Source organism: Moschus berezovskii, chromosome 25 (assembly GCF_049115385.1).
Source record: "Moschus berezovskii isolate FMDL1 chromosome 25, NW_MosBer_1.0, whole genome shotgun sequence".
In the NCBI taxonomy this organism is placed as follows: domain Eukaryota; kingdom Metazoa; phylum Chordata; class Mammalia; order Artiodactyla; family Moschidae; genus Moschus; species Moschus berezovskii.
In genome coordinates, this window is record NC_142484.1 from 6,541,255 (window position 1) to 6,559,829 (window position 18,575).

General features: G+C 50.5%; 1 protein-coding gene across 1 annotated transcript in view; it reads right to left on the reverse strand.

Annotated features, from left to right (window-relative positions):
* Positions 1-599: 599 nt before the first annotated feature.
* Positions 600-18,575, reverse strand: part of DPP3 (dipeptidyl peptidase 3) — a 30,192-nt gene continuing 12,216 nt past the window's right edge. Inside the window, exons 7-18 of the mRNA XM_055415456.2 lie at positions 16,380-16,510; positions 16,138-16,268; positions 16,000-16,058; positions 13,556-13,750; positions 13,201-13,313; positions 12,756-12,848; positions 11,052-11,114; positions 10,831-10,955; positions 10,582-10,702; positions 9,036-9,215; positions 3,989-4,151; positions 600-1,134 (exon numbers count right to left, since the gene is read on the reverse strand). Coding sequence (XP_055271431.1) covers positions 983-1,134; positions 3,989-4,151; positions 9,036-9,215; positions 10,582-10,702; positions 10,831-10,955; positions 11,052-11,114; positions 12,756-12,848; positions 13,201-13,313; positions 13,556-13,750; positions 16,000-16,058; positions 16,138-16,268; positions 16,380-16,510 — 1,526 coding nt within the window. The 3' untranslated portion in view covers positions 600-982. The remainder of the gene's footprint in view (positions 1,135-3,988; positions 4,152-9,035; positions 9,216-10,581; positions 10,703-10,830; positions 10,956-11,051; positions 11,115-12,755; positions 12,849-13,200; positions 13,314-13,555; positions 13,751-15,999; positions 16,059-16,137; positions 16,269-16,379; positions 16,511-18,575) is intronic.

Consider the following 18,575-nt stretch of genomic DNA (forward strand, 5'->3'; position numbering starts at 1 on the left):
ATCAGGTGGCCAACGTAATGAAGCTTCAGCTTCAGCACCAGTCCTTTCAATGAATATTTGGGATTGATTTCCTTAAGGAATGACTGGTTTGATCTCCTTGCTGTCCAAGGAAGTCTCAAGAGTCTTCTCCAACACCACTATCGGAAAGCATCAGTTTTTCAGCTCTTAGCCTTCTTTATGGTCCAATTCTCACATCCATACGTGACTACTGAAAAAAACCATAGCTTTGACTATACAGACTTTTGTTGGCAAAGTGATGTCTCTGCTTTTTAATATGCTATCTAGGTTTGTCATATCTTTTCTTTCAAGGAGCAAGCATCTTTTAATTTCATGGCTACAGCCATGATCTTAGTTCCAGCTTTAGGTTCTTCTTTAAAATAGAAAAAAAGCCATGAGGGAGGCTGGCAAAAATTGTGTTATGTTCATCCATGTGATTCTCTGCATATCCATATTTAGAGGTGATAGCAAAATCCTGTTGCAGATGGGAGCCTAAAAATGACCCTCTTTCCCCCTCCCTAGGACTTGATCCCACCACCCTGCTGGGAGCAAATGAGACGTGAGGCCAAGGCCAGGAAGAACTACACAAATTGCGAAGATGGTGGTGGTTTCCAATATTTATTTTTCTGGTTATAAAAGTAATACATGAAGAGCACTAAATTGGGAGAGGTTTTGAATCCTGCAGGATTTAGACGGGTCACTTTCTCAGAACTTGTATTTCCTCATCTGGGAAGCTGGACAAGGAGCCTTGCCCACCCCGCAGAAGGCAGTGTAGATCAAATGAGATAACACAAGGGAAGCACTGGTAAGCTGGCAAGTGCTGACAAATGGAAGGGCTTAGTGTCACCACCCCTGGCTGAGGTAGCACCAAGGTCCAGGCTCCTGCCCCTCTCCTGGGCCCACAAAAAGGGGGCCACTTACAGCCTTGGCTTGATCGAGTCGGGGAGGGGCCTCACAGGTGCCTTAAGCCTGGCCAGATGGGGCTTCACTGGGGCCCCTTCCAGCACTGGGCATCAGCTGTGGCCAGCTGGGTGAGGATCTTCTCCAACTCGGGCCCATCCTCTAGGAAGCGCTCAGAGAAGGATCGGATGAGGCCTGCAGCTGAGGCCTCGTACTCAAGAAGTTGTACTTCTGAGCCTGGGGAGGAGATGGAGAAAAAACAGCAGCAGGAAAAGGTTTTAATAGGGAAACAGAATCATAATCGTAATCATAGAAGCAGCTAGTTCTCTTCCTGAGTTTTTACCATGTGCCAAAAATTGTGCTCAATATTTCATCATCTGACTCCATAATCCTATGAGATAGGAAGCATTAAAGGGGGAGTATTCAATGAATTGCTGCATACATTCATTCATTCACTTAATAAAGATTTACAACAGTGCCATGTTAGGTGAAACAGACAGTCCTTAGCCTCCAGGAGCTTACAGTCCAGGAACTGCTTCATCTCCATCTACTGTGGGGCCCTGGGCAAGTTTCTTAACCTAAGCCTCAGTTTCCTCATCTGGAAAATGGGAGCAAGCACAGTACATCTCTCAAGAAGCTGCGGTGATTAAATATCATATAATGGGTGGAGGGCACACTCACCAAGTGCGAGTTATCATAAGCATCACGATCTCTGAACCTACTTCCTCATCTGTCCACTGGGACTGTTCCAAGGGTACCCATCTAACCCATGTGGTGTTCCTGAATACTCACGGGAAGCACTTCCTTCTAAAATCCCTCCACTTCTCTCCCTGCTCACAGCGCCTCATTGTACTCTGTGGCCTTATGGGATGTATGCAGCTAAGAGCACAGGCTCTGTGCTCGGATGGCCCGAGTTCAAATCCTGGTTCTGCCAGCCACTCACTGTGTGACCTCAAATACACAGCCCCTTGGTGTCTCAGTTTCCAGCTGAAAAAGGGGAAACTTCCTCATTTAAGTTGTTGGGAGTTGATCCATGGAGAGTTTTTACCCAGACTCTGGCACATGGAAGTCCTCAAAAGTGAGCTATTAATACAATCACCACCACCTTTGAAAATTCAACCTGTTCTTTGGGCCTCAAAGTTTACCCCCTACTTCCTCCCCAGACCTACCTTTCCCCAATTCTCTCAAAGGTAGATATGATCTTCCCTTCTCTAAGTGTTCAGAACACTGTTTGTGTCTTTTGGGCACCCATGAACACTTCACTTGTAAGGCCATTTCTCTGTCTTATTCCTAATGGGCTAAGAACAGCTTGAGGTGACGAGTCCATTCCCAATGCCTGCCCAGGGCTGGACAGTCAAAGCAATGATGATCTTGTCCATGTAATGAGCACTTGCTGGGAGCCTGGTATAATCCACTCACTCACTCACTCACTGACAGGCATTGAGCGGCTCCAGTGGGCCAGGCCCTGTGCTAGGTGCTGGGGACGTGCTGTTCCTGTTGCCATGGAGAGAAGCAGACAGGAAAACAGCAGAGTGACAGCCGCCATGAAGAAGAGGAAGCTGGGTGATAGCTCAGAGGGTGTGCCTGCAGGGTGGTGAGCCAGGGGAGAGGGCTGGCAAACCCATGACACCTCTGGAGCACAGAGTGGAGTTTATGTTGTTTTTTAACTAAAGTGGTTTTTATTTTAATTATTCTTATTATTTTTTTGGCTGTACCATGCGACCTACATGGGGGATTGAACCCAAGCCCCAGTAGTGAACGCACTGAGTCCCAACCACTGGGCCACCAGGTAATTCCCTAGAATTTAGAATAAACCTTTTACATGCTTTTTGCTCACCAAGAGGAGGTAATTATTTCATTTAACCCTCACAGCTTCCCGTGACTATTGTAGTGAGGAGCAAATGCTCTTAATCTGACTCTTTGTTCCTCCAGTAAAAAGCTGTAAGCCTTAAGAAATTGACTCTGTGCCTCAGTTTCCTTATCTGTAAAATGGGGGTAATAATGCCTACACCTTACTGGGTATTGTGAGTATTTAAAGGGTTAATCCCTGGAAAGCACTTAGAACTTGAAGGAAGTACTCAGGTTCACTAGTGTCAACGCAAAATCCACATGAGCTTTATGAATGAAGACACCCAAGCTCAGAAAGGTTAAGTGACTCAGCCAAGGTTGCAGCGCAGTTCTGAAGCTCATGTTTTAACCACAGCCTGGCACCGCCTCGTCTCAAGTGCCTCACGTGCCAGTGTCAGGAAAGGCGAGTCAAGGGATGAGAAGTGAGTGAATGCAGCAGGGTGCTGGCACCCCAAGGATTGGACACAGGCCCCGGGAATGAAAGCGCTGCGTCTTAACTGCTGGGCTGCCAGGGAATCCCCCAGAGTGGCTGCTGCTAAGTCACTTCAGTCGTGTCTGACTCTGTGCGACCCCATAGATGGCAGCCCACCAGGCTCCCCCATCCCTGGGATTCTCTAGGCAAGAATTCCCCCAGAGTAGAGTTTAGGCTAAACCTCTGAAATGCTCTCTCGTCACCAGGAGGAGGTAATTATTTCATTTAACTCTCACGCTTACCCATGACTATGGAGGCGCAAACGCTCTTAATACAAAAGGTACAAGTGCGTGGCTGACAGGGTCAGGGCTTTTGGAAATGGCACCATCACTTGAGGAGGGGAGAGGGACCACGGGGCTGCTGACCTCTGCTCTGACTTGACTGCTCTCAGCTCACGGGGCGCCTCCTCTCTGCTTCACCTGACCTCGCTCCTGGGCCCCACCAGGCCTGACTCTCCAGCACGATACCTGGCCTCCTCCAAGGCCCGGGGTGTGTCTGTTTCACTAGCCCCTGCTCTGCTGGCTGCCCTCAACCTTCTGTTGCCATCTCCCAAGCAGCCTGACCCTGTGTGTGTGTGTGGGGGGGTGGCCTGTGGTGGTGGTGGATGCGAAGGTGTGGGCCTGAGGCTTGGCATGGGGAGGACTGGGCTGGGAGGGAGTTGGGGAGACAGGAGCCACCTTGGGTAGCCTTTACCAAGCTCAGGGGTCAGTTCCAGGCCTCCTTTGTGCTTATGGAGGGCCCTCTATCACAGGGGGCCCAGGAGTCCATTACCTTCGAGGCGAGTGTTGGGCTGAACGATGAGCTTCCGGGCTTCCTTGCGGAGCAGCACCGTGTCCCTGAGGGAGAGGAAGCACTCGGGGGGCGCATCAGTGACCGCTGCATACCCCTCATACAGGGCCCGGCCTCCAGCCACATCCCCCGTGGACTTCAGCACCTGTGGGAAGGCAGGAGTTAGTGCCTTTGGATGGATGCCTTCTGTGCATTCATGGGGCTTTGCCAAGAGCCACTGCCAGCAGCGCCCAGCCCCGGACCGCATCTGCTGTCTTGCGGGCACGCAGATCACGTGTTAGCACTGAGCAGGGACCATATTAAGGTGAAGCTAATGGTTCTCTTTGATTGTCTAACTTGAACTGTACACACGGAGGGCAGTAACATCATCTTCTTTTTAAAAACATTTTTTTTTAAAATTTTTACTGTGACAAATGTTCAGACAATATATTCTTGAGTGAGATTCATTCAGTTGTGTCCGACTCTTTGCAACTCTGTGGACTATGGCCCGCCAGACTCCTTTGTCCATGGAATTTTCCAGGTAAGAATATTGGAGTGGGTAGCCATTCCTTTCTCCAGGAGATCTTCCTGACCCAGGAATCGAACCCAGGTCTCTTGCACTGCCAGCAGATTCTTTACCACCTGAGCCACCAGGGAAGCCCAATATATTCTTAGTGTTCAATAAATACTTCTTCTTGGTTGCATGGTATGTGGGATTTTATTTCCCCGATCAGAAATTGAACTCTCCCTGCAGTAGGAGCTCAGAGTCAAGCACGGAAGTCCCCACCCTCTTTTTTAAATAAAACATTTCATATAAAAAACATTTCATTTCAAATAAAAAACATACAGTACCTCCCTTATAAAGAATGACACCCACACCACCACCACCCAGCTTAAGAGTTACTCACATCATCCCTCCCTGATTGCACCCTGTGACCTCCCCCGCCTGCGGAATCAGCACTTGACTTTGTGCTTATTAGCCTCCTGTTTTCCCTGAGTTTTACTCTCAATTCATGTTACAGTTTTGCCCACATCCTGTGATTTGCTTTTTCTGCTCAAATTACGTCTGAGATCCACCTGTGTGAGTGCAGTATATAGTCCCATAGCTGTACTTACAAACTTACAAACACGCCACAGTTCTGTCTCTTCCCCTGTTGCTATATAACCTGTGATTCTTGCCCTCTGAGGCTGTTCTGGACATATTGGACGTCTCCTGGTGATCAGGGGCAGGTTTTCCCAGGAGAATCAAGATCTGGATAATGCTCATCCTTAAAGGATGATGCCACCATTGTTTTTCAGACTTTGTGCACCTGTTTTCACTCCCAGAGGCAGGGGGGTGGCAGTCCATCCGGCTCGGCTCACCAGGGTGATGTTGACAGCTTTTCATGTTGCTGAGCTGGTGGGTGGAAATCTCATGTGGTTTCAGCTATGTTTTCCTGATGACTAATGAGATGGAACAACATCCCACAAGTTGGTGGGTTATTTATTTTCCTCTTCGGTTCATGAGTTTTGCCTATTTTTCTGTTAGGCTGTTTTTTCTTCACTGTTTTTGGAAAGTTCTTTATATATTTAGCTGCTAACCTTTTGTTAACTCGTATGTGATAAATATCCTATCCTCGTTTAAGATGCATCTTCTCACCTTCCTTCTGGTAAGTTTTGATGAATAAAAGCTACCATTGTCAGTGTTACTTGTCCACATGGTTGCAGCTTGTGAAATCTTAGTTCCCTGACCAGGGACTGAAACTGCGCCCCTGGGGTGGAAGTGCAGAGTTCTATCCACTGGCCACCAGGGAATTTCTATTCTATGATATTTCTAGACACAGGTTTTGCTTGCCATTCTTGGAATTTCTTGAGCTTCTTTGGATTTCTGAGTTGGGTCTTTCATCAGTTCTATGAAGTGCTCAGTCATTATCTCTTCTAAAATTCCTTCTTTTCTCTCTCCTTTCTTCTTGGAACTTCAGTTCATGTACATTAGATCTTTTCACACTATCCTCCATGTCTTTTTTTTTTAATGTTTATTTATTTCATGCACTAGTTCTTAGTTGTGATCTTTTATCTTTCTTGTGGCATTTGGGATCTTTATTTGTGGCATGTGAGATCTAGTTCCCAAACCAGGGATTAAACCCAGGCAGTATTGGGAGTGCAGTCTTAGCCACTGGACCACCAGGGAAGTCTCCCTCCTCCATGTCTCTTAATCTCTTCTAAATTTTCTATCTTGTGTTCCTGTGCTACATGCTCTGGGCATCCCTGGTGGCTCAGATGGTAAAGAATCCACCTGCAATGCAGGAGCTGCTGCTGCTAAGTCGCTTCAGTCGTGTCCAACTCTGTGCAACCCCATAACAGCAGTCCACCAGGCTCCCCTGTCCCTGGGATTCTCAAGGCAAGAACACTGGAGTGGGTTGCCATTTCCTTCTCCAATGCATGAAAGTGAAAAGTGAAAGTGAAGTCGCTCAGTCGTGTCTGACTCTTCTCAACCCCATGGACTGCAGCATACCAGGCTCCTCTGTCCATGGGATTTTCCAGGCAAGAGTACTGGAGTGGGTTGCCATTGCCTTCTCCGGCAATGCAGGAGACCTAGGTTCAATTCCTGGGTCAGGAAGATCCCATGGAGAAGGGCATGTCTACTCACTCCAATATTCTTGCCTGGAGAATCCCATGGACAGAGGAGCCTGGCAGGCTCCAGTCCATGGGGTTGCACAGAGTCAGACACTACTAAAGTGACTTAGCATGCATGATACATGCTCTGCAACTTCTCTTCAGCTGGATCTAAAATCTGTTTAAGCTGCCTATTTTTAGTTTCAGTGATTAGAAAGATTACGACTAAGAGATCTAGTTGGCTCTCTTCCAAGTAACTGACATTTGTGGCTCTGATCCTTACTTATTCTGCCAATTTGCCACTGGCAAAGTAGGACTCCAACTAGGGCACCCTCCGGGTAAGCCTCCTCCTCTTAGGCCCAGGGGTAGACTGATTTTCCCTAGCTCTGCAGGAATTAAAACTGACTGGGAACTCCTGGGGGAAGGTTAGAGAGACTGTCTCACCTTTTTCTCTTTTGCATAATACTTAACAGCCAGCATGTGAACATAGATTCATGAAGTGGACATGTTAGCCACTAGGAGCTCCAACCAGAGAGCTGGCGACAGGGGTGTCCATGGGAACCAGGTGGTATCATGAGTGAGTGACTAAGGCAGGTACAGGAAACAGGACGTGGACCCGGCAGACTGGAGAGTGGAGCACGTATAGATAGCCAAACGCAGTGGTCATGGCTCAGTTCCAGGGAATTGAGTCTATTGATGGCAGGCCCTCCAAGAAGCCAGAAATACAGATTTATATCTCACCTCATCAGTTTTTACAATATGGGTGAGCCAAAGCTATGACTATTTGTAATCCCGTGGCTGAAGGCTTTCCCTGCTGGCTAGCTCTTTGGTGTGCTCTTGGATTTTCCTAGGGGGCTAATGAAAGAAACAGCTGCACCAAAAAATGCTTCCATGTTCTGTATCTCCTGTTCCATGTCCTGTGTGTTCTGTAAAGCCACCGCTGTGGACACTGTCCATTCTGCTGAATGAAGGATCCTGGACAAAGATCCACCCGCTTCAGTCTCTAAGATGGAATGCTCTGTGTTCAGTCACTCCTAAGTCACAGTTCAATACTGGCCTAGGGTTTTGTAGATTTGATTCCATTATCTAGTGACATTATTATTATTAATAAACTGTTTTGGAATAATTTTAGATTTACAGGAAAGCCACAAAGATAGCGCAGAGAGTTCCCATGGGCTCCTGGCCCAGTTTCATCTGTTGTCAACATTGAGTAAAATGTGTACGTTACTCTTAACTAAACTCTAGACTTTATTGAGAGTTCACTCATTTTCCCACGAAAGACCGTTTTCTATTCCAGAATCTAATCTGGAACATGGCACTGCCTTGGGCATCTAATATTTTTTCATTTCTAATTTTATTTTACTTTAATGGCCAAACAAATATCTTTTAAGGAAAAATGCCTTAAATCCCTTCTGGAAATAGGTGGGAGTATAATCGCAGCAAGATATTTGCTGAATTGAAGGCTGGGCCTTTTTCAGGTTGGCAAAGCCAGCAGGACCCTGTTCTGATGGAAGGCACTGCCCAGTAAGGAATGGGTCACCATCAGGGGTTCTCCATCCTTGCTGAGTGTCAGGTTCACCTGGAAGGCTAGTAAACATACAGGTTTTGGGGTCTCACACTCAGAGTTTTTGAATCAGGACATCTGGGGTGGGGCCTGAGAATCTGCATGTTCTGGGTGCTGCTGCTACTGCTGGTCCCTGGACCATAATTGGTGTCACACCAGCTTGGATAATATGATTTTTATCGCTCTGCTGCTGGTAAGTCACTTCAGTCGGGTCCGACTCTGTGTGACCCCATAGACAGCAGCCCACCAGGCTCCCCCGTCCCTGGGATTCTCCAGGCAAGAGTACTGGAGTGGGTTGCCATTTCCTTCTCCAATGCATGAAAGTGAAAAGTGAAAGTGAAGTCACTCAGTTGTGTCTGACTCTTAGCGACCCCATAGACTGCAGCCTACCAGGCTCCTCTGTCCATGGGATTTTCCAGGCAAGAGTACTGGAGTGGGGTGCCATTGCCTTCTCCATTTTATTGCTCAGTTCCGTATATATGTTGTTTCACTGAATTCCTGCCAGGTGAGGCAGGTGATGTATTTAACAGATGAGAAAAGTGGAGGCCAGCAAGGCAATTACACAGCTGGTTAGTCCTGGCACCAGAACCCCAAAAGGTCTCCTGACTCTAAACATCCCAACATGGGAGAGCACTGCAGTGAGCACTGTCCTTCCCTCCTTCTCTCACCAAGCTCCAGGCTTCCTCCTTCCTGTCCCTCAACCCACTAAGCTCCTTCCAGTCCCAAGACCAGCTTTTATGCCCTGTTTCTTCTGCGCTCAGATCTTTTCACAGCTGCTTCTTCCTTGGCACTCCCATTTCCGGCTTAAACACAACCTATGCCTTCCCTGTTACAGAGTGCATAGACAGGCTGAGTTGGAGGGGGCCTCCGAGGCAAGAGGCCGCAGCTTACCTGGAGTCTCCTCAGGAACCTCTCCAGGGCGGGTTTGCCCACTGTCCGGATCTTGTCGCGGTCAAGGCGGACCCGGGCATCGGGGCGCCCATCGGAGCCTGTGGTGGGAGTGACAGTAACCAATCCCTCGCCAGCCTCCAGCAAGACCCTCAGGATCACAAACCGGGCCTGCATGTGGGCCTGTCAGGGCCAAAGAGAAAGGAATCATTTGTAGGCCCAGGGTAAGACGTATCAAGTTGGCCAAAAAGCTCGTTGAGGTTTCTCCTTAAGATGTTACGGGAATGATCTTTTTTGGCCAACCCAGTATCAAGAGTTCATTCCAAGGACTGATGTATCATATGTGCTTGCTAACTGTCAATTATTATTGTTGTTTTATTCTCCCCTACTCTGTGGGTCCTTTGGTGTTTAATTCCTCTCAAGTGCTTCCCTTCTCCTCTCACAAGGAAGGGCAGGCTGCCCTGGGGCACGGGGAGGCCATTTCCAGGCAGGATCCAGAGCCTTGCGCCCCCTTGTCACCCAGCCTGCCCTCTTCTGCTCCACACCCCGCCCTGATGACAGCAGTTACCCAAGGGGGTCCCTTGCCACCCCGAGCACTTTCTCCTCCACAATCCTGTTTGCAGTCAGTTCTGTGGGATCAAGAGGGCATCACGATCCCCAGTTTACAGATGACAAAACAGAGGCCCAGAGAGGTGAAGTGACTTGCTCAGGGTCACATAGCTGGTAAGAGAAAACAAGGACCAACCCAAGTTTCCTGACTCTAAACCGTGTGTTCTTTTGATGACCCAATATTGCCGCCTCAAAACAGACTTAGGTGACTTTTTAAAAGATTTCTATTGCTTACCCTGTTTCTTTTTTTCTTTTTTGCTTTGAATTTCTTTTTTTTTTAAATTAATTAACCAATTAATTTGGCTGCACCAGGTCTTCGTTGTGGCATGCAGAATCTTTAGTCGTGGCATGTGGGATCTAGTTCCCCAACTAGGTATTGAACCCAGGCCCTCTGCAGTGGAAGTGCAGAGTCTTAGCCACTGGAACACCAGGGAAGCCCCTGCCTACCCTGTTTCCAAAGTACATCTCATAGCCAAACAGCATAGCCTAATGGCTCTGGAGGCAGTTTGCTTGGATTCAAATTCTGACTCTCTTACTTGCCAGCAAGTTACTTAATCTCTTTGTGCCTCCGTTTCCTCATCTCTAAAATGAAGGTAATAACAGCACCTACCACCGAGGTTGACGCTGGGGACAAATGGGTCAGTTCATATAAACTGGTTAGAACTAAGTGGCACAGAGTGAGTGCTGTGCATCCATCTGTCAGTGGTCAGAGTAACATCACCTCATCTGATTCTCCCTTAAAGCTGGGCAAGAAGACGATTACTCCCAATTTACAGGCAGGAACACTGAGGCTTACAACAGTGATGTGACTTGCCCTCACATGTGGCAGAGTTTGGGATCAACCCAGTTCATGTGCCTCATAGGTACAGTTGTCCCATCCCTACACCCAGAATCCTCGTCTTGGTCCCCATTCCCTCCTGAGGGGTCCCCCAGCTCCTACCTGTCTCCAGCTGGATGCCTCAGGGGTGTAGAACTCCAGAGCAAGCAGCCCGGCCCGAACCATGTTGAGCCAGTTCACGTAGACTACATCTTCCGCATCAGCCCCCTCAAAGCCAAAGATCCTAGGGGAGGGAGGGAAGAGGTGGGGGAGCAGGGTCAGAGGCTGCCTGGGCCCTACCCTCCCTGCTAGCAGCCCCCCGTCCACAGAGGAGCACCCCCCCACCCCCCACCCCGGGTCTGCGGCTCGTACTCCAGCACTCGGGGGTGGAGGCAGAGATAGAGGCCCACGCTCTCGGCTCGGCACTCTTCATAGCTGGAGGCGATTGTGCTGAACTTGCTGTCCCAGGTCTCCCCGCTCCGGTACCAGCTCTGGATCTGGGAGGGGAACCCAGGAAGCAGGCTTTAGGGGTGGCTGCCATTCTACCTGGGCCCCCCTCCTGTACCCTGGAGCTCCACCCAGGCCACCCTCACCTGCTCCCCCGTCTCTGGGTTGATCACAGTCTCCTGGTCGAAGTTGAATGCTCCTTTCTCGTCCTGCAGGAGAAGGGTCATGAACGTGGGGCGGGTGAGGGTGGGGTACCCCGGGGCCCAGGTTAGGCCTTCAGCCTGGGATCCAAGGGGCTCAGAAAGGCAGCCAGGGAGCAGCGAGCAGACGGCAGGAGTGGCAGGTTCATGACACACGGTGGCCTCCACACCTGCTCTGAGACACCTCTCAGAGCCCCCAGAGGTAGAAGAACCTCTATCTGCTGCGCAGAGAGCGACACTGTGGGCCGGGGATCGGGGCGAGGGGCTGCAGAAAGTCACGCGAAGACCCAGACCCAGCATCTCCAGACCCCAGCTAGAGATGTCCCAGTGGGTGGGCCACGAGGCCTGGCGGCTCCTCACCTTTGTGGTCCCTCTGATGCAGAGAAGCCACAGCAGGTGCTTCTCTGCCTTGAAAGCAGCACCCTCACCATCCTCTCCATGTGCCAAGTGTCATTCATGCACTGGTCTTTTAACCCTTTAAGTCATCCTCCTAGGAAGGTGGATTATTACCCCATTTCACAGAGGAGGAAACTAAGGCTCAGAGACTAAGAACCCCAGAGTGGAGCCAGAACATACAATAACTATGCACAATGTCTCTTAACAACAACACCCATTTCCAGAGGGCCTACTGGGTGCCAGGCAAATCCCAGGGCTTCACCTTTATTCCTCACAAGAGTCATATGGTAGGAGTCAGGAAACCCATTTTACATATGGGCCAACTGAGGCTCAAGGAGTGGACCTGACTGAAGAAGACCACAGAAGGATTATGTTTGTCGCCGCTTCCCTGGGACTTTGAAGCCAAGACAAAGCCCGATGCCCAGCTGCTCTCCCATCAGCTGCCCTCTGGATCCTTCTGACTTCCAGGCCCAGCTGATCCCCATTTAGGGAGGCAGCCGCGCCCCCAAGAGGAGCAGACCCCACCCCACCTGCCTCCAGTCCTCTCATCTGTGCAGTCCACAGTGGGCTCTGCCTGGTCTGCTAACAAGGCCAGTGGCTACTCATATTCCCTGAGTAGGTGTCAAGGGGGCTCCAGCCACTCTGGCTGGCCCACAGGAAGGGGCAGCTCCCTACAAAACCTGGAAAAGTACAGGCTCCAGGGAACAGCAGTGCAAAGACAGTGCTGCAGCCTCAGGACTGGGGGCATCCAGACACTACCCCTGCCCGGCTTTTCTGCCCCGGGGCTGCCTGGGTCATACCCTCAGGGCAGGCTTCCTGGGCCTGAGCCAAGCAAGTCCTTCTGTGTGGGAGACTCTGGGGGGGGGCCTCCGCTGGCCTGTCCTACAGATCTCACTCAATCAGGGGACATCTTGGGGGAGGGTGAGACACTGACAGCCACCCCAGGGGGCTGACTATGGGGAAGGGGAGCCACAGGCCTAGAACTGGGGAGGGTCCCGCTGGTACCACCACTAGCCCCTTATTCTTTTTTAAAAAATGTATTTATTTGGCTGTGCCGGGTCTTAGTTTTGACATGCAGATCTTTTAGTTGTGGGATTCTTAACAGTAAGAAGGATATTTAGTTGTGGCATGTGAACTCGGTTTCGGCACGTGGATCTAGTTCCCTGACCAGGGATTGAACCTGGGCCCCTGCGTTGGGGGTGCGGAGTCTTAGCCACCAGACCGCTGGGGAAGCCCCTGGTCTCGAGTTCTTACCTGCACGAAGAGCTTGCCGCTGCCGTGGCCCAGCAGCTCATGCAGCCCCACCTGCACGTCAAAGGAGGGTCCCTTCCAGCGGATGTACAGGTCCTGCCAAGACAAGCAGAGACCCATGCTGCCCACTGCCCCACCACGGCCACATAGCCTGCCCACGGCCCCCGTGCCAGCCCGAGGGCCCATTGTGAGGCACACATCTGCTAAAGGTCTACCACCTGCCAGCCCCACACTGGGCACTGCAGAGCCCATCTCATCCTGGCAACAACCCACGAGGAAGGGGCTGCCTCCACTGTTGGCTGGCTGGGGAAACAGCCTCCAAGGACCCGAGGTCACACAGCGGGGAAACAGCAGAGCCGGACCTGAAGCCCCATCCTTTTGCCTGCTCTGGCCTGTTCCGCCCTCCTATGTCAGCTGAGGTCAGGCCAGGCCCCGCGCCGCTGCCCACCTTGTCCTCCTCCTCCAGGAAGGTGAGTTTCTCCCGCTGTGTGGCATAGGCCACGGCCAGCACGTTCCCCAGGGACACGTTCTTAAAGCCTTCCGTCTGCCTCAGGTCATCATCTGGAGAAGGTGGGAAGGTGACCAGGGAGAAAAGGGCAAGGGCAAAGGTCAAGGGTCACAGGCAAGGAGTCTAACCAGAGGGACAGGCTGGGAATGTGAGCGGAGCAGGGTGATGTGTGGCCAGGGCGAGTGTGTGGAGGGGGAGGGGGCGACTCTCAGTGGCGTCTCCTAGGGGGTTTGGGGAGCCCCCATCTTGTTCAGGCGGGGATGGGGGGTGGGCAGGACCCCCCGGGGAAGCTCACAGTTGGGGATGTTGATGCCGGCAGGAATGCCGGAGCCGGCAAAGGTGAGAACGTCCAGGGAGGTGAAGTCGGGGGTGAGGAACTTGTCCTTCTCGAAGGCTGGGGGCCAGGGCAGCTCCTTCAGCAGCTGCTCCGCACTTGCTACCAGCCACTCAAACTTGGCACTCATGGCCTTGTTCACCATGGCCACGAAGCCTGTAGGGGAGACAGTGGGCTGTGAGCGGGCAGGGTTTGGGGGGATCCCACACCTCTTCTCCTCTAATAACCCTCCAGCCATTATGCAGGCATTGACTGCCTGCTGTGTGCAGTGACCCTGTGCTGGCCACTCGGGAGAACCCGGGCCTGCACTGTGCCTTCATGAAGGTCCCTGTTTCGGGGAGAGTAGGGTACAGAGAAAAGGCTTCGCTGAGTAACACCTGAGATGGATCTTCTTAAACTTCTTAAAAAATTTTTTGGCAATGCCAGGTGGCTTGTGGGATCTTAGTTCCCTGATCAGGGGCCACAGCAGTGAAAGCATGGAGTCCTAACCCACTGGACTGCCAGGGAGTGCCCTGAGATGGATCTTAAAGGGGTATGTGGGGAGTACCTAGTGGGAGATGGGGAAAGGATCAAGGATCAGATGCCCAGTGGAAGGGACTATGTGAGCAAAAAAAGATGCTCTTTTTTCGGGGGGGACTTTGAGCTGTCCTGCATGGCTTACGTGGTGGTGAGTGAGGCTGCTGCACGGGAGGCCTGGGGCTGATCCTTTCAGATTTAATACCATTAAAAGTTCCTGACTCAAAGCAGTGTTTTCAAAATTGCACTCTACAGAACACATTTTCTATGAGAGCCTTCAAAAAGAAAGACCTCCCTGTGCAAAGAAGTTTGGGCGACACTATACACTCTATCTCCAACTTCTTAAAGGCTCTCAATGCACATTCACATATTAAAGGTACTGAAGAGTCCTGCAAGCAGAGACTCTCTGCTGCTCTATACTGAATCTTTCTTCTTCTGGTTTTTTTTTTTTTTTGGTTGTAGCATGCAGGATCTTAGTTCCCTGACCAGGGATCAAACCCATGTCCCCTGCAGTGGAAACATGGAGTCTGAACTACTGGACCGCCAGGGAAGTCCCTGAATAACTCCTGCTAACTCTGCATAGACTACACCCTGGAAAGACTGACCTAGACTAAGGAAGGGGACAACCTTGGCCAAGGGATGGGCTTGGCAAAGGCTCCCTATCTGAATTCACTCTGTCTGATGAAACCGCCACACCAGGGCAAGAAGAAAGGATGATTACAATAGCAAAGCACGAAAAGCAACCTAAATGTCCAACAACTGGGGATTATTACAAAATCAGGGGACAGCTATGTGATGGAACACCATGCAGCTGGCAGACATGGAGGACAATATCAAATGTTATGGGAAATTATTTATGATATGTTATGAATACTGTACATCTACTTAAAAGAATGAGGTAGACCTATATATACTGATAGGAAAAGATATCCGAGATACATGACTAAGTGAAAAAAGCAAGTGACGGAATATACAGAATATAATCTCATTTACCTGGATGAGTTAAAAGGAACGTGTGTGTGTGTGTGTGAATACCTAAATAAAGGTCTAGAAGGACCTGTACTCAACCGTGAACTCTGGTGACCTTTGGCGGGGAGCGATACAGGAGAGGCAGTGAAAGAAGGATTTCACGGTTTATCCTACACACGACCGTACTTTTCCAATTACTAACAAGTGTGGATTTTTAAATTACACACATACGTTTCTAAGCATTGCTCTCTATAAAAACAAAAGACAAAAAGCACATTCCAAACTTCAATCTTGGGGTGGGTGCAGTCACAGTTGATTATTTTTGGTGTGTGTTTCCATAATTTTTGACCGTGAACATGGATTACTTTTCTGATAATCATGATGAGTTATGTACAAAGGGGGAACCTCCGAGACTGAAGCTGCTGCGACTTGGGCTTGGGCACAAGGGCCAAGGCAGCCTGCCACCTGCCCTGGGATGACAGCAGCCAAGTTCACAGTCACAGCGTTAATTCTGCTCTCATCAACCCAGCACCACTGACATGCCTGGCACTGTGCTAGACTGTCTGCATGTAACACCTCACTTTCCATGACACCCGAAAAGGAGTGGAGACGCAGAGGTGGGGTTAAGTGACAAAGCTGGAGCCTGGGCCTGGACCAGACACAGGGGGCAGCACGGCAAAGTGCCTCGGAGCTGAGGTGCCTGGGGTGGGTCACCCCCCCAACTCTGCCTCAGTTCCCACGTCTGTGAAGTGAGGAGGGAAATTCTCATAGGACGATGGTTATCAAAATGAGTGAAGATAGGGAGGTGTCCAGTCCATGGCGAATCATCGATGGCTGTTGCTATGACTCTCTACCACGGGAGAGTCATCAGGGGGGAGGGGGAAGGGTTTCACTTTGACCTCCCACCTCCCAGAAGTTACCTTCAAACTCTCCACGGGAACCAAAGGGGTCTCGGTAGCTCTCGATGAACCCGATGTAACTGGGGGAGAGAAGGGCTGAGATGGAGGAGGGGCGGGCAGGAGGAGGCAGGGCGGGCAGAACGGAGGCTGGCGCCTCACCTCTCCACGATGGGGCCTTTGTCCTGGATCCAGAAGCGAGAGCCCTTCTTGTGGGCCTCGATGGAGCCCTGGGTGAAGCTTTCTATGTACTGGGCCAGCATCTGTTCCTGGTGGCTGTTGGCTGCATATGCCTGGGGGTGAGCAGGGGCTGGTAAGCCTCAGGCCACCCCCCTATCCTGGCACCCGCCTGTGCTGCCCAGAGGGGCAGGGAGCAGCACACCTCAGCCCCGAGCGCCCCCTACCTTGGCTTTCTCCAGGTGCTCCACCACCTTCTGGAGGATAGGGGCATAGTCCCCGCGTGTCACCCGAAAATGGCTTCCCTGGAATTCGTAGCTCTTCAGCTTGGAAGTCATTTCAGAGTCCAGGTTAGGCTCTGAGGGAAGAAGGATAGTCGCTCAGGGGAAAGGCGAGTGTGAGACATCTCAGCAGGCTTCTCACTGTGACATTCGTTTACTCTAACATCCTCGATGGCTCCCCTTTGCTCACAGAAATTATAAACTTGCATCTTCAAAAAAATACATATATGGGGGAATTCCCTGGTGGTCCAGTGGCTCACACTCTGCACTCCCAATGCAGGAGGCCTGGGTTCGATTCCTGGTCAGGGAACTAGACCCCATGTGCCACAACTAAGGGTTCACATGCTACAACTAAAGATCTTGAATGCTCAACGAAGATGAAACATCCTGAGTGCCACAAATAAGACCTCGCACAATCAAATAAATATTTTAAATATATATATATTCTGTAACATGAAATGTTTTAAGTGATTTATATGTGTTAACTCAATGAAGTCTCACATCAACTCTGTGGGGAGATTATATTTTTAAATATATATATATATATATAGCCTATATGGCCACAGTATTTCCTATCTCCCAATGTGACTTCTCTCATGAGAATGTGGGGGCTTTATTCCCTCCTCTTGAAGAGGGGCAGGCAGGCTTGTGACTACAACAGAAGTGACACAGTGGCTGCCAAGGGCCAGGTCGTAGAAGGCGACACAGCTTCTGCCTGGCTCTCTTGGGGATGTTCACTCTGGAGCACGGTTGCCATGAACAGTATGAAGATGCCACATGAGGCATTTCGGTGGACAGCCCTGGTCAAGTCGATCTACATACATGCTGAACCCTAAACTTTCCCACCACCTCGCTTTGGCTCTTGCTGTTCCCTCCACCAGGAGTGCAGTCCCCGACCTGGCCTCATTTGCCTGGCATCTGAGGATCCACCAAGGCCTGGCCGCTGGGGAGACACCGGTGAATGAAACACAAAGGTCCTCCTCTCAAGAAGCTTGCAGTCAACAAAAAAATAACCAGGAAATTACTGGGTGTGCTGATGGGCAAAGAGGCTATAAGACAGGGAAGGGTCCTGGGAAGGTGAGGTCCAAGCCTGGCCTCCGGGACGAGTGGGTGCTCATCAGGTGAACACCTGGAGGGGAAGGAGACATTCGGGGGGGGGACAGGGAACAGACTGTGCGAAGGCCTGGAGTGGGTAGGTAAGAACATGGGGTTTTCAGGAAATTGGAAGCTGATGAGCATGGCTGTGGCCCAGAGTCTAAGTGGGAGGCTGGGGGCTAGGAAGTGGGAGGTGGTTGGGAAAGGGAGGGGCAGATTACATAGGTCCTCATAGAGGCCTGGATGCTTGTCTCAACACTGCATCTATATCCCCCTCACCTGGTAAAAGACTCCAGTTTTCCTTTGGGACCGACCCCCTACAGGCACCCTGAGTCCAGGCAGTAGGAGGAGCTGACCTTATCACCTGACTATGAGGTAGGCTTGGAACCAGGTCATGTTATGGCCCGGGACAACTCACCTTGCGCGAATGTTATCTCAAAATGCATGTTGTGGGTAAGGGGCCTGGTGCCAGTCTCTGAGTTTTGAGACATTGCCTTTCTCTAATTAGCAGACTGCTATTAGCTATATAACATCCAGCTAAAGATTAGCAGGGGGGCACTCTTTCTGCCTGCTTCTGATGTCTATGTAGAAGCTTTCTCTATCTCTCTTATACTTTAATAAAACTTGATTACACAAAAGCTCTGAGCAGTCAAGCCTTGTCTCTGGCCCCAGATTGAATTCCTCTCCTCCGGAGGTCAAGAATCCCAGCGTCTTTCATGGCTCAGCAACAACCTTTCAGCAAGTTCACCACCCCCACCTTTCTATATTGTCCCCAACCTCCAGGACACCTTTTCCATTAAGCCTTCATAGATGTGCAGTTTGGATTTCTCCTCTAGGCCATCATGAGACATATGGTACAGTTTGGATTTCTCCTCTAGGCCATCATGAGACATATGGTCCAGCCTCTATTTCCATTGTTTACATGAATTGTTATCTTCTGCACCACTGCCTGGAGGATGGGGACCACAGCCAACACTCGGCTCCTATCAGAGGCTTAGCTGCAGTGACGATCACCAGTGAAACAAGGCTCTTCCTCTGCCCTCGGGT